General features: G+C 41.1%; 1 protein-coding gene across 7 annotated transcripts; it reads right to left on the bottom strand.

The window, feature by feature from the left end:
* Positions 1-1,545: 1,545 nt before the first annotated feature.
* LOC143122728 (leukemia inhibitory factor receptor-like) lies at positions 1,546-13,211 on the bottom strand. Of its 7 annotated transcripts, XM_076283549.1 has the most exons (19): positions 12,973-13,211; positions 12,657-12,709; positions 10,464-10,575; positions 10,137-10,300; positions 9,878-10,028; positions 9,475-9,738; positions 9,122-9,251; positions 8,884-9,023; positions 8,366-8,508; positions 7,759-7,915; positions 7,576-7,640; positions 7,275-7,473; positions 6,773-6,949; positions 5,225-5,323; positions 4,804-4,956; positions 4,500-4,637; positions 4,197-4,290; positions 2,344-2,404; positions 1,546-2,231 (listed from the first exon to the last, which is right to left on the bottom strand). In XM_076283549.1, exons 3-19 carry the CDS (start codon positions 10,525-10,527, stop codon positions 1,872-1,874), a joined length of 2,559 nt encoding a protein of 852 aa, XP_076139664.1. In that variant the 5' UTR covers positions 10,528-10,575; positions 12,657-12,709; positions 12,973-13,211; the 3' UTR covers positions 1,546-1,871. The 7 variants fall into 7 exon arrangements, with proteins under 7 accessions (XP_076139664.1, XP_076139663.1, XP_076139668.1 ...); XM_076283548.1 differs by lacking the exon at positions 12,657-12,709; XM_076283553.1 differs by lacking the exon at positions 12,657-12,709 and having other exon boundaries at positions 10,137-10,285.
* Positions 13,212-13,365: the final 154 nt, after the last annotated feature.

Genomic DNA, 13,365 nt, shown 5'->3' with positions numbered 1-13,365 from the left:
TCGCAGTAGCCTACAGTACTGATGTGATGGGTCAAGTGTCGTATCGTTGACTAAAACACATATTTGCGATGTGGTAATGGTAATTTAGATATACAAATATTTCAATTATGTTTTATGATGATTGATCATCGATCAACGAATGATGATTATTTTTCAATGATGTTTTATTTCTATACTGTTTTGGTTCTCATCGTATCCGCCCGCAAGGAGTTCTTTTCCCGCCCGCATACCCGCCAGTACATTTTAGGGACGTCATAATTTACCCGTTTTAGCAACTTTTCTGCGGATACCCGACCCGTTGCAGGACTCTGATGGGCCTACCCTTTTCACCACCTCTGAGCATCCACTAACCTGGACCTTTTAGGGGGCTTTCCTCTCAGGGGGAATGAGAGGATGCTTAATTGCTTTTTACCTGACATGTTTTAAAGACAGACAGATGCAATGATTAATGCATCCATGGCCAGGATATACTGTAATATAATATGACATGATTTCAAAAGTGACCTATAACAATATGCAATACACTTTAATTTATTTAGGCCTAGTGTTAATAAAATGATTAAGCCTATTTGGAGAGAGAGATGTGACAATATGTCAGTCATCGTGTGATAACGAAAATATGACTAGGCTAGACTAGGCTACTTGTTCTGAGCAAGTAGCCTACGTGTTGTCAGTGAACAGGCTCATAAACTGTTGGCTAAGTTACAGACACTCATGAACTGATGCTAATTATCTGGGAAACATTCTCTAGCAGCAGTCACGTTATCATTGTTTGTGTCAAACAAGTTGTGGATTTGTTGTAACATTAAAAGATGACTTACTCTGTGCTGAAACTCATGCTCGAAGCTCCAGTGGTTTCCTCTGAAGATGAACGAACATTTTGGAAGTAGGCTAACAGATTTACGTGAACAATTCCAGGATACGCGTTTTTTCATTGGTTGTTGCGTTAAATCTTACCCAGATACAATAGTGCTATTTTCTGATTGGCTATCGTGTAGCCCCTTTCGTTATTTTTGATTGGCTGATAAGTGGCAGCCTCAACTCCGGGGGAGACGCGCTTGATTACTGCCGGTTCCATAGTGAGAGCGGCACGGCCACAGACATTTGGGCGCTGCGGAATATTAAATATATTATAACGTTTTTCTGCGTAAGAAATACAATCTGTGGCGGGAGAGCGTGACAAAAGACTAAAATGAGTGACTGTCACGCTCAATGCTTGACACTTGAGAGCCCTAGTATCGAGCCGCGCCTGAAACGTGCGTGTCACGCAGGTGGTGTCAACTGTTAACATGGGAGCCGAAATAAAAACACGGACATGTCACACAGCTGACACGCTCACGCCATCTATGGTTTGCGAAAGCTGTTTCTTTCTTCTTTTACTCTGAAAGGATTTCCCAGACGGGTTCATGGCTTTAGATGGCTTTCTCTAGGATGGCTTTTAGTGTGCCATTCATCATTTCTAGAATATGCAACATATCAAAAATATAGGCTACTAAACACAAAAAAAAGAAAAAGAAGAGAAAGAAGACACATGCTTTTAGACAATTATTTGAATAGTTCATATAATTTAGGTTTGCAATTACAAGATAAAAACTTAACGCTGTGTTGTCCATTATCCCTTATCATTTAATGATAAATGAATTGCCTTCATAACCCCACAACAGTGACTTAAATATGGCAGTGTATGTAGGGTACACAATGCACAGTCCATGTGCCTACACTGATCTCCAAGTAAGGGATGTGACAGATTGACATGGGTAGAGATTCCAACTGAGCCAAAAGCACAGTCATCACTCTCCATCAGATCTCTCATTACTCTCAGGTTGGCTGGCCTGGCAGATATGTTCCAGGGTGTGGTAAGGTTGACTGGCCTAACAGGCATCTTCCAGGGCTTGGTAAGATTCTGAACACGGAGGTAGAGGACAAAATGCTGGGGACCCCTGGGGGCTGTACCCTCCAGTGGCAGCCATTGTGGTTACTGGTGTGGCACAGGGCGACACAGGAAAAGCCACTAGCAGATTGTATGTGGGGTTGTCCAGCACCAAATTAGGACTGCTCAAGCTGCTGGAGCCAATATTATGGTCTGGAAAAATGTAATTTGGTAAACAGTCACTGTCTGTCACAGGTGTAGCTGGAGCTGAAATTACTCCATCTTCAGCATCCAATTCACAAGTCAAGAAATTATCCACATTCTCGGCAGGGATTGCAAGCAACTGAAAGTCACGGATTTCCTAGAGAAAATGGACACAGTAATTAGATCAAACGTGAATCCATATTACAAATATATTCACATCAGCTTTAATTAAGTAAACTTATAAACAATGTTTTGATGTATCTGCTTACCTTTGAGGTAGGGTAATCAAGTTGAGGACCTGGAATGTCTGGGTATAACATCTCTTTTAGCCTAGTGGAATGATATAATTTAATAGAACACTAAAAATGTTTATGTAAGAATAATATGGAAAATCCAACTACTCTGATAGTAAGGACTATACCCATACTCTATAATATTTACAACATACATTTGCAACAAACAACAGTTGTGTTCATACGTTTACACACCAATGCTAAAGTTGACTAAAAAGAGGAATAAAAAAAATCATGTTCTAATGATCTTCAATTAAAACAGCCCATCATCACATACCCTCAGTGCCGGTTCAGACCTCCATGGGGCCCTAAGCAAAATCCTGCTAAGGGGCCCTCCTACCTGAACTCTGATGGTGTTTTTCCCCATAAAGTACTAGGAGTAAGAAAAATACTTGTGTGTAGGGTCTGCGGGGGACTGGGCTGCTTGCTTTTGATGCTTGCTGTACATGTCCCCTTACAAAACAGTTCAATTATACTACAGTAGGCTACAGTGCAGTAGCCTAGTATTTTCCTGTCCAAAATACTGCATTCCCTGCATGAGAACTGCAAATATTACCTCCAAAACGGCAAACTCAGAAATCTGCACTTGAGGTAATGCAGTTATTTTTTGTAAGGGTCTGGTTGTGCCAGTCGCCTACTGGCTGACTGTTTTTCACCTGTGTGTCTGTAGAATTCTAGGCCTAGGCTACTTGCCAAAGACATAAGCTACTGCACTGCCTCCCCTTGCAGCACATGCTGCACAGCGAATCAAAGTTAATACATTAGGCTAATTTTGCATACGTTCAGTTGTAGGCTATCTAAACCAACTAAAGCTTGACTGAAATATTATAAAACCAGTTACTTATTTTAAAAATGTATGGGAAGAGTGAAATCACCAATTAGTTTCGACAGGTCCTCGCATGTTTCTGATGAAAAACTACTGGTTTCATCCCGAGCTGCACGTTAATATGAACGCATTTTTTTTTTTTTTTTTTAAATGTAGCGAATATTCTATTATATCTCATGTTCATCTTCTTAATGTAGGCTACTGTATGAGACACTGTTGCTATAACTGTATACCAGTCTGTCACTAGCTTGACTCAATGGGAGACGGGAGGGGGGGCCTTCATTAACTTGCGGGGCCCTACGCAACTTGCGTAGTGTGCGTATAGGGAGAACCAGCCCCGCATACCCTTCACCATAACTGGAGATTGGCATGGTTTTATTTCAGTCAGCCTAATAGCTGGTTTGATTTGCGCTGAGAGATGATCTTATGTAAAGTAACCCATGCCAATCTCTAGGTATTGGTGAAGGGAATGTGATAATTCCAAAGGCCAAGGGAATGCATATCAGGATGCATAATATCCTGAATCCATTAAATAACTGGCCTTTAAAAATAAAACTCTGTCTGCCTTTATGGGAATTTAACATAGGGGTGCGTATACTTATGCCCCCTGTATTTTAAAGAAGAACATTTATTTATTGATTTATGTTTTAATTAAGCCATTAAGATCAATTTCCAAAAGATGTGTTTTTATTCCTCTTTTTGGTCAACTTTAGCATGGATGTGTAAACTTATGAACTCAACTGTACCTCAAGGAATAAGACCTACAGCACAGCATTTGGGTAACATAGAATGATGTATGATTATAATGTAGCTTAGAAAACATCTCTGCTTGCATGCATTACCATTAAAGAACAAGACTGGATTTAAAGTAAAATGAAAATAATTCTCACTAATGTAATATAGCCATTTACCGTAACTGAGAAACAAAACGTGCATCAGTTTAGGTCAGATTGCACGCTTTTCAATCATTTTTACCTCACAGGATATTTGGGCATTGTCTTACCATGTCCTCTTTCGGTAGCACAGAATACTGAAAACTACAGCAATTATGAAGACAAATCCCAGTGATATGATACTGCGTATAATGGTCTGGTGAGCTGCGAGAGAATTAACTCTAGTCATACAACAAGATTGAATTTACCACTTATTACTTAATTACACGATGAGACACAACAACACAGAAATAAATGGTATCACAAGTACTTCCACTTAGGTATTTGCTGCTACACAGTAGTTTCAGGTCTACTTTTAGGTATCATACTCAGACAGTATAACCTGAGATCAAAAAGAGTTACAGCATACTTACTCTGTGGCATGGGAGTGAACTGAATGACCCGAGGTGGACCTTCACCTGCAGATGTGAAAGCACTCATCTGGAAGTTGTAGGTTTCAGCACGGAGGTTGGAAAATCTTTTCATCCTTTCCTTACTTCCTAAAAAAATCTCTGAATAAAAACAAAGCAGAAATTAGTTATTGAAAGCAACAGTAACAAATCATTATAACAAATTGCGGTTGTGTCAAAAGCAAGGGAAAAACTAGATCAGATATTAATATTGGAAGAAAAATAATGCAAATGTAAATAAAACGTAAAGGCAGGTATGCATGTATACTTTGTTGCCCCATGTTATTATAGGAACTGGTAGAATAGTTGATTGTATAATTCTGAATAAACCCTCTCCGATGCTCCAAGGGTATCTCATCCCAGGTGAGGACTACATCCATACCCTCCTGTTGAACCTGGAAATTGAGTTTCTGGTCTGGGGCTGCGAAATGCAAATAATAACAGTGTTAGTTGTTCTGAATGCAAATGAAGTTGTCCTATGTTCATTGTGTTGTGAAGGCACTGGGATACCTTTCTGGTGCTGGGCTGTCTGCTTTTGTCAGTACATTTTATCAATACTACTTACTATTACACGTGAGCCTTTAGAATATATACTGGAGTTCTTCTATATGTTTAGAGGTGGTTGATTTTGTTATATTCAGTTTTATATAGATTTAAATAGTTTTGGTCCAGGAAGAATTATTACTCACCCAGCTCTCGTCTATAACCCTCCCATCTCTTCAGCAACTCTGGGGCATGTGTTGTGCACGCATATAGAGAAAATGTGTATATCACTCCATTTTTAAGCCCTGTTGGAAAGCACTGCTTGAGAAGCATGGTAATACTTACATAAAATTATTAAAGATTACTAAAACTACACAACAAAAAACATTTGCTTGTTGCGGTGACAGGAACTGGGGACAGTCAATATGACACTTGGGGCCCTATCATGACATTCTAAAGTGCATCGTCACTCGTCAAAAGTCTATTCAAATTTAGTAGGATGTCCAGTTCACATTGGGAGGGTTTTCGTTCTCAAAAGTGGAGCGCATGGCGTAACAAGGTGTTCCTAGGTTTTTTAATCAGTCATATGGGTGTGTTTGGGGCGTAACATCATTTTAAACCAATGAGAATGACATCTGTCATTCCCTTTAACGGCGCAACGCGCGATATGTCAAATAAATGCATCGGTATTTTGGCATTCAACGGCGCATTTGAAGGAGGCTGCTTGCGAGACCGTATGGAATAGTCATTCTTAAACCATGCTTTACTAAAACCTAGCATAGCCTTCACGCATTTGCACTCGTCTATTATTTGAACTCATTGGCAAAGTGAAACTAACTTCACCAAGGAGTCAGTCAACGACAAGACAGTTATATGCAGTTACTTTCACTATTGACTGACAATGGGTTACCATCGAAAACATAGGCTGGAAAAAGCAACACTTACCCTAATGTTGCTCAAATGACTGAATAAAACAACATTTATCCTGCAGAGGAGTTGCTTATATCTCGTGACAGTGCGTCTTCAGCTGTGCTCCATACGTGTCTCTCGCCTCTCCCCTAATCACTTTTAACCGTCATTACCAATTTGCAAATGATGGTGAATAACTACTCATCATGAGATGTACAGTATTTCGTAATATCTTTATTCTAATTATGTTTACCATTGTAATCGTGCAATTTGTAATGCTTTGCATGGACGTGCGCTGGTGTGCGTTCATGAATGATAGAAGGATGGTGCGTGCACCTGCCAATATGACTGTTGACATGCGCTCTTAAAATAGCATATGAACAACTCGCCATTGACTTCTGACCAGGTTTAGGTGGTGTATGATAGCGATTTTTAGACAATGCGCCAGGTCCCTCCCTAGGTTGTTAATTGCCACACCCCTGGGCGCAATGCTTAAAAAATAAAGGTGCAAAATAACGAATTCAACTTCGCGCCAGTGAATAACGAACTTTACGCCATGCGCTGGTGACCGAAAATACAGCCCTTGGTCTGTCTGACTAGTGTTGTAGACTATTACTTACCACTAGGTGGCACTAGTGTAATTTTAAAAACAGATGTCTGCCTGTATGAATGTTTTAAAACAGAGGCGGCATGGAAAACATATGCAGCATTCATCTTTGTGAAATTACTTTATGCCATGAGACATTTTTAATTGAAGCTTTGCATTCATTGTTTATTTTAAGACACAAATCTAGTGCTACTTCACATGTACAAACATTACAGGTAACATAATGCAACTGCTGTACCTGAATTGATTGTAGTATTCGTACGGCCAGCTGGTATCTTTATCCACTGGATGTCACACTTGTCCTGGCTGCCCACAGGGTACCAGTCCACCACATACCCACAACTGGCCCCAGGCACCGGGGCCCAGGCCAACTCCACACCACCATTACCGCCATTAACACGTGTTGTCTCCACATCTTTCCAAGATAATGAATACAAAATATATTAGTGAGGGGGAGGGAGGGGTGGAGGAAGCTGAACTGGTCACCACAGCGGCTGTCTTGTGAGGACACTAACCCCAACTGACTGGGATAGGGGTACTTTAAAAAGATTCAACAAGTCAACTCTTCATGGATTACCCATTCACTGCTGACCAATTTTGTTCACACACAGATTAAGTCATCACAAATGTCTCTTTTGCTTTATTTTGTGTATTGTACTCTGCCGCAATGAAAAACAAAGTCCTTGACACATGCCTCTAACAAAATCAGATCATCTTCAATTCGGCTTCCCAGTTCTCACCTCGTGCTTGTGATGGGCTGATGATGGTTGAAGGTTGTGAGTAGCCAACACTGTTCATGGCTGTGATGGTGATCCTCTTCACACGGTCAGTGCTCATGCTGTAACAGTGGTATGTTGGCTCCAACCTCAGAGGGACTGAGCCATTCCACGACAGTTCATACTTCATGAACTTTCCATGGCTCTGCTCAGGCACTAGCTTCTGTGAGAAAAATGACCACAAAGGTGGAGTATAAATGGCTACTAGGACTGTGGCCCGGTAAAGCTAATAAAGTACTGTATAGGCAAATGTTTGAAAACAAACCTTCCACACCACAAGACTCCTGTTGTTGCTGTCGACTGTCATCCAGACATCCACAGCCTGAGGAACTAAATGGAAAACCAATGGGTTTGGAAAAAAAAACAGTGTTTAAGCCCTTGAAATGAAGTAAATGTGTTTTAATCGGGACCATCTGAACTGTTTTTACCCTTGGTCAGTCATACTCACTGTCCTCTTTGGTTTCAAATGTGATTTCTTTACTCCAGTCCCCCCACTTCCAGAAGTGCTCGTTGGATGCGCATCGCACCTGGACGGAATAGGTGGTGTACGGGTGAAGCTCACGTAGGGTCATGGAGATCAGGCCCACTCCAGTGTCGTCTTCTCTCTGCACAGGAAAAAAGGGACAGGACAGAACATGAACCACCCGCGGCAGATGAGTGGAGCTAGGCGGAACGAAATTCATCTGGCGAGAGTCAGGTTAGGGGGAAACAGCAGACAGCTATTTAAAAAGAGCATTAAAGGCTCATGTCTGTGATTCTAACAAAACGCTCTTGATATTGGGGCTCAGCGGCCAATCAAATTACATTCCTCCATACTCCTGAAATGTTTTAATTAGCTAGAAAAAATATACATATTACTTGGTTTAAGTCTCTTTCTTTCCCATTTAGAGAGCCAGGACTGTGCACATTGTTCTGGCAGAGGAACTTGAGGGGAATTTTGATCTTGGGATCATAATCCAAGACTGCACCTTTAATTATTTTTTCACCTTCATTATTCTTTGTTTCTGTAAAATATGCAATGTTTTCCGGAGAAGAGATTCTTGCGCAACACTCACCACTTCTCTTTCACTGTTCTTCTTTGCCTGGCATCGCATTGGTAATGCCACGAGGTTGGCATCAGGCCACTGTTCCCACTGCAGGCTGGCATTCCTTGAGTTTATTTCTGAGGCCTGCAGACGCTGCGGACTCTCTAAATACACTGCAATGAGTCAGAGTTTAGACTTGTGTTATTTCAATAATTGAGATCATGTATGCATATTTCAAAGTATAAGTATATATATAAGTATATACTCTTTTGATCCCGTGAGGGAAATTTGGTCTCTGCATTTATCCCAATCCGTGAATTAGTGAAACACACTGCACACAGTGAACACACAGTGAGGTGAAGCACACACTAATCCCGGCGCAGTGAGCTGCCTGCAACAACAGCGGCGCTCAGGGAGCAGTGAGCGGTTAGGTGCCTTGCTCAAGGGTACTTCAGCCCAAATGCATATGCCATGTGTAAGTAGTGGACATTATGCCATTCTGTAAATTGCAAGAATTGAATACTCGATATGCAAGTGGTGGTCTTTACCTCTGTGTCTGGGGTCAGCTGTATAAGTAAAACTTGTTTTATTGATTTTATTTTCTGCTGTCAGTGTCCATGCCACTTCCCCCTGGTTTGGAGATATTTCTATGGAACACTTGTGGAGTGAACGATCTGTTCCACATGACCTAAAGACGAGAATTAGGTGGTCATAATGTATCATACATCACTGTACAATATTTTGGGGTTGAACAACAGTAAGTGGTAAACGTCATAGCAGTAATACCTTTCATTAAGAGTATATTTGGTACCCCTTATAGGTCCTTTTAGGTTTTCATCTCTACCCTGTGTCCAAGAACACTCTAGATGACGGAGGTTTCTTGTCTCGCATGTAAAGTTGTGAACTTCAGGAGAATCTGTAAAAACACAATGTCTAAAACCAACTTTCCTAACACAAAAGCCTGGGTAAAAAAAACCCATTAGAAGTAGCTCCGAAGTCAATGAGGGGATGTGTGAATATGTCTGTGAAAAAAGAACAAAAAAGACTACCCTCTTCTGCATTACCCAATACTATAGACCTTCTGAATGTTGGGTAAAGATAAGCAAAAGACTTTCGTAATATAATAAGGCAAGACTTACAGCCAACAAACACCATAGCTGTATTGGCTCCATCTTTCTCTTTACAAGATACATGTTCACCCCCAGTATCAGATTGTTCCAGTGCCACTTCAAAAATGTAGGTCTGGCTCACATGGGTGTAGTTCATTGACTGCACGTCTTTGTATGTAAAATTCGGGACTGTTTTTCCTTCTGGGACGACGCAGCAGAATTTCTTTTTACTGCCGGCTAAGCCTACGTCATCCACAGGGTAAAGTGCAAGTTTAGAGTGATCTGAACCAGAACCTAAAGAGGATAGAAGATAAGAAAAAAGCCAAAACAAATAATTCAGTGAAACCACACAGTAGATGTCAGCATGTTGTTGAACTGAAGCCACAAGGCAGACTGGTGAGCCTCTTGCTTTGTACGATGAAACTTTACTGACCTGAGACATTTCTGCGATCTGTCCAGTCACTGACATTATTTTTGTGTCTGACACGAAGCCTCACTGAATGTGAAAGACATTCAAGTGGCAGGGGGGAGGTCCAATGCCAGTCATGGGTGACTGTCAGGTTTGGCCTTTTCTCAACAGACGCCTAAAAATATAGGCCATCAGCTGAGGAAACTCTCAAGATAAACTTTACTAAATGTCTTTAGAGAAACCTCAAAAGTGTTTTGCAGTGTTATTGTCACACAAAACTTACTCTATGCACAGCCTCTTTCTGTCCTGGGTTGTAGACTTCAATTTCATAAATGACACTTTCTAGCTTGCCGATTATAGACGGTGCATCTGTCCAGAAAACATCTATTGTCTTGGGTGTTGTGTTACCATGTGCATCCTTAAGCTGTGGTACTGGAAGGGGCAAACCTGCAATGGGTCAAGGTCATAGCTAAGATATTTAGCGTTTCTCTTAAGAGTACAGAGATGATTTTTCAGCTTTAATACTACTGCTGGATGTCCTTACAGGTACTGAGCACTAAGACTGATAAATGTCACATGTTTCCATTATTTTCTATCTCTGACAACTTACCATTTGCCACTCCTTGGACTGTACTGATCATTAAGGAGGATGTCACGAGAAGACAAGCAATCATAATTTCATTATGGTTAAGGTGACCAGGGAGGGGTAGTGCCTAGGCCTACTAGGAGGACAAAAAAAAACGTTATTCAGTCAAACCCTGTATTAGCACTGAAAATTAAGTTGGTGCATCTGTCCACAAATGAAGCCCTAAATCCATAATGTCGGTCTAAAGTGTATTATCCTTTGCCAATGCTACATAGCCTACTGGATATAAAACGATCAGATAGCCAGAATTATCCATCACCACAAGAGGGGGGCGGGGAGGCACTTTTCACGTCTGCCCAGTGCTTTAATCCGTCAATGGCGACACGGACTGCAGACAGTTAGTTTAGGGACTGTTCGTTATATATAAACGGGGTCGCCGGAGGGATTTTGAGTGCTTCAATGAAAAGTTGCATGACCCTCCCCTGCCTGCAAGAATATTTTCAACGACCCTCCAGCAGTCTGCTCAAAAAGGACATGACCCTCCCCGGCCAATGATCGATACCTAGCGCAATGGAGCGCTATGAAAACACATCAACTTTAACAATAGTTCTAAGCTCACCCTCTGCTTTCTGATCTTACACATCACACTTCACCAAGATGGTGACCATTTCTGTAGATTTACTCACTAACATTGTTGTGGAAACACAATAAGCATGGAAACTAAATGCACACTTCCTGCAACTGCATTAGCCTACTTGAAATAATTTACTCCTCTAGTAAGTATTCACATGAAATAAAACAATAAAACATTGAGACCATTCAACAAAGCACACTGGGTAATAACAAATTCAACACATTAACTTGTTGCTATGGACTCGTCTCTAGGCTTCCTCAGTCATTGTAAAGCTGCCGAAGCTGAACATTATCCAAAACTCAATTTCTCAGACGAGCGTCAATTTGGGAGCTTACACCTTCCTTCTCAAATGACTTGAAAAGACCGTTTGCACAATTTCACAAATAATCACAGGGACCGAAAAATACCTAACAAGCCAACTTTTTCCGGGTTTAGGCCTATCATTTTAACTTTTCCCCGCTGTCTTGCCGTTTTAATATTTTCCCGTAGAATATCCCATATTACTGTAATACTCTAATAACATTAGTCCTGCATTGTGGCCTGTCTCGGTGTTGTCCTGTTGTTACCCCTTGCCCTTCCAGAGAAACAGATGTATTCGTTTTGCTTGCTTGAATGCGAACTCAGAGTGATGTTAACCTACAGTAGGCCTATTTAAGTTAACGACGTGGTTGTTGTGAGAGCACGATTCATTGGCGCTTGCAGTGTTCGGCCGTAGGCTATGTCTACGTGCGCACCTGCCAGGTTAAGAGCCAAAGAAATCCCCCTGTATATTCACTCCAAGTTGGCCTACCATAACTTACCAACTCTAGCCTACACTGTAGACCATAAACTGGCTATTTATATGACCAATGTATTTGTATTCTGTACTCTGCATTATGAAGCAGAATTACGCACTGCTACTTGGAACGTAACACATTTTACGCACTGCTAATTGGAACGTAACACTTGTTGCTTACCAATAAATAGGGCCTAGGCCTACTATATATTTTTTTGCAAACAACAAAAACAGAAAGGATGGAGACAGCAAAGCTAGAGATGGGCAGGAACAAGGTCAATTGGTAGAAATGCTTGTCAAAACGTTAGGAGCTGGATGTGTGGATGAATGAAGCACAATATGCTTTATAAACATGCACACTGTTTAAAGTTAGGCTATGGCTACACGGTAAACTACAAGTAAACCAAAGTTAGCTTTTTTAGGGCTGGATAAAGTTGACCAAATGGATATAGGCTGTTAGGCGTGAATAAAGTAGGCTACTTTGTTGCTCCAACCCTTCCAACGTTAATGGGGATCGCATTTCCCGTATTTTGCGTGAGAAACCCGGGAAATCTCCCTTATTTTCATTGTTCAATATTGACAGAGCTATGGAACGAAAGAGAACGTTATATGGCGACAGAAATCAACTATCAAACAAGCCACTTTGATTTTTTGCTGTTTTCATTAATACAAAAGATGGGTGACCCCCCCCCCCCCCTCCTAGACAAAAAAAGTTAGGTGACCCTCCCCTCAACAAAGAATAAAAAGACATGACCCTCCCCTATTTTCCTCCGGTGACCCCGTTTATAAATAACGAACGGTCCCTTACCACTTCACACTCACTTCGACACTCAGTTCCGACTGGACGCTAGACACCAGGAGCTATCACAAATTGGAAATCGGTGAAAAAGTAAATATGTCTATGTTGTGTTAATCTAAGGAATAGTAACTCACACTTACATGTGGATGAAATATAGCTTAGGCTATAGCCTACAGTGATTCGTTAAAGGCTGTAGCAGCAGCCTACATGTCAAACTTGGCCTAGAATCAATTTCTCTCTCGTTGGAGGTTAATATGTTTCATAACACCCTAAATAACTTTTACATGACTGGTAAAGAACTTTACAGAGGCGCAAACTCACTGACCTTCGTGGGTTAGCCTACTGTACAACACGTTCTTTCCGCGCTTTGCTGCAGTTAAGAGAAGATGATGGCTTGTCCAAACCATAGACAGGAAAATAAAGTCAAAACTTAGAAAACAAGTGGGCTAGGCTAATAGCTTAATGTTTACCCTACTCATCATCACAGGAAATTATGTTGCGCTCTTTTACACGAATTAATGTAACTCGCCTAGAATGCAGGATGTAAGAATAGCAATTTCACGTTCAAGCATCAGCTCATGTTTCTTCGAACCATTACACCACGCCCTCGGGCTTTTTTCTCTGGCAATAGACATCCCATTCAGTGATTCATGAGAAGTCAAACTATTCCCAGGAATTATGCAAAACTTATACTAGAACATGCTACAGTAATACGAAA

The sequence above is a fragment of the Alosa pseudoharengus genome, unplaced genomic scaffold (genome assembly GCF_046254945.1).
Source record: "Alosa pseudoharengus isolate Yale_2024_CS ecotype anadromous, Long Island Sound unplaced genomic scaffold, YU_APseudo_1.1 YU_APseudo_1.1_scf_14, whole genome shotgun sequence".
Taxonomy (NCBI): domain Eukaryota; kingdom Metazoa; phylum Chordata; class Actinopteri; order Clupeiformes; family Clupeidae; genus Alosa; species Alosa pseudoharengus.
This window is presented reverse-complemented; position numbering and strand designations above follow the sequence as displayed.

Coding starts and splice junctions, on each gene's coding strand:
- LOC143122728 (XM_076283549.1), bottom strand. CDS start 10,527: ATGATTGCTTGTCTTCTCGTGACATCCTCCTTAATGATCAGTACAGTC. Junction 6,950..7,274: donor CAGCCCATCACAAGCACGAG/GTGAGAACTGGG, acceptor TATCTTGGAAAG/ATGTGGAGACAACACGTGTT. Junction 2,405..4,196: donor TGCTACCGAAAGAGGACATG/GTAAGACAATGC, acceptor TCATTCCACTAG/GCTAAAAGAGATGTTATACC.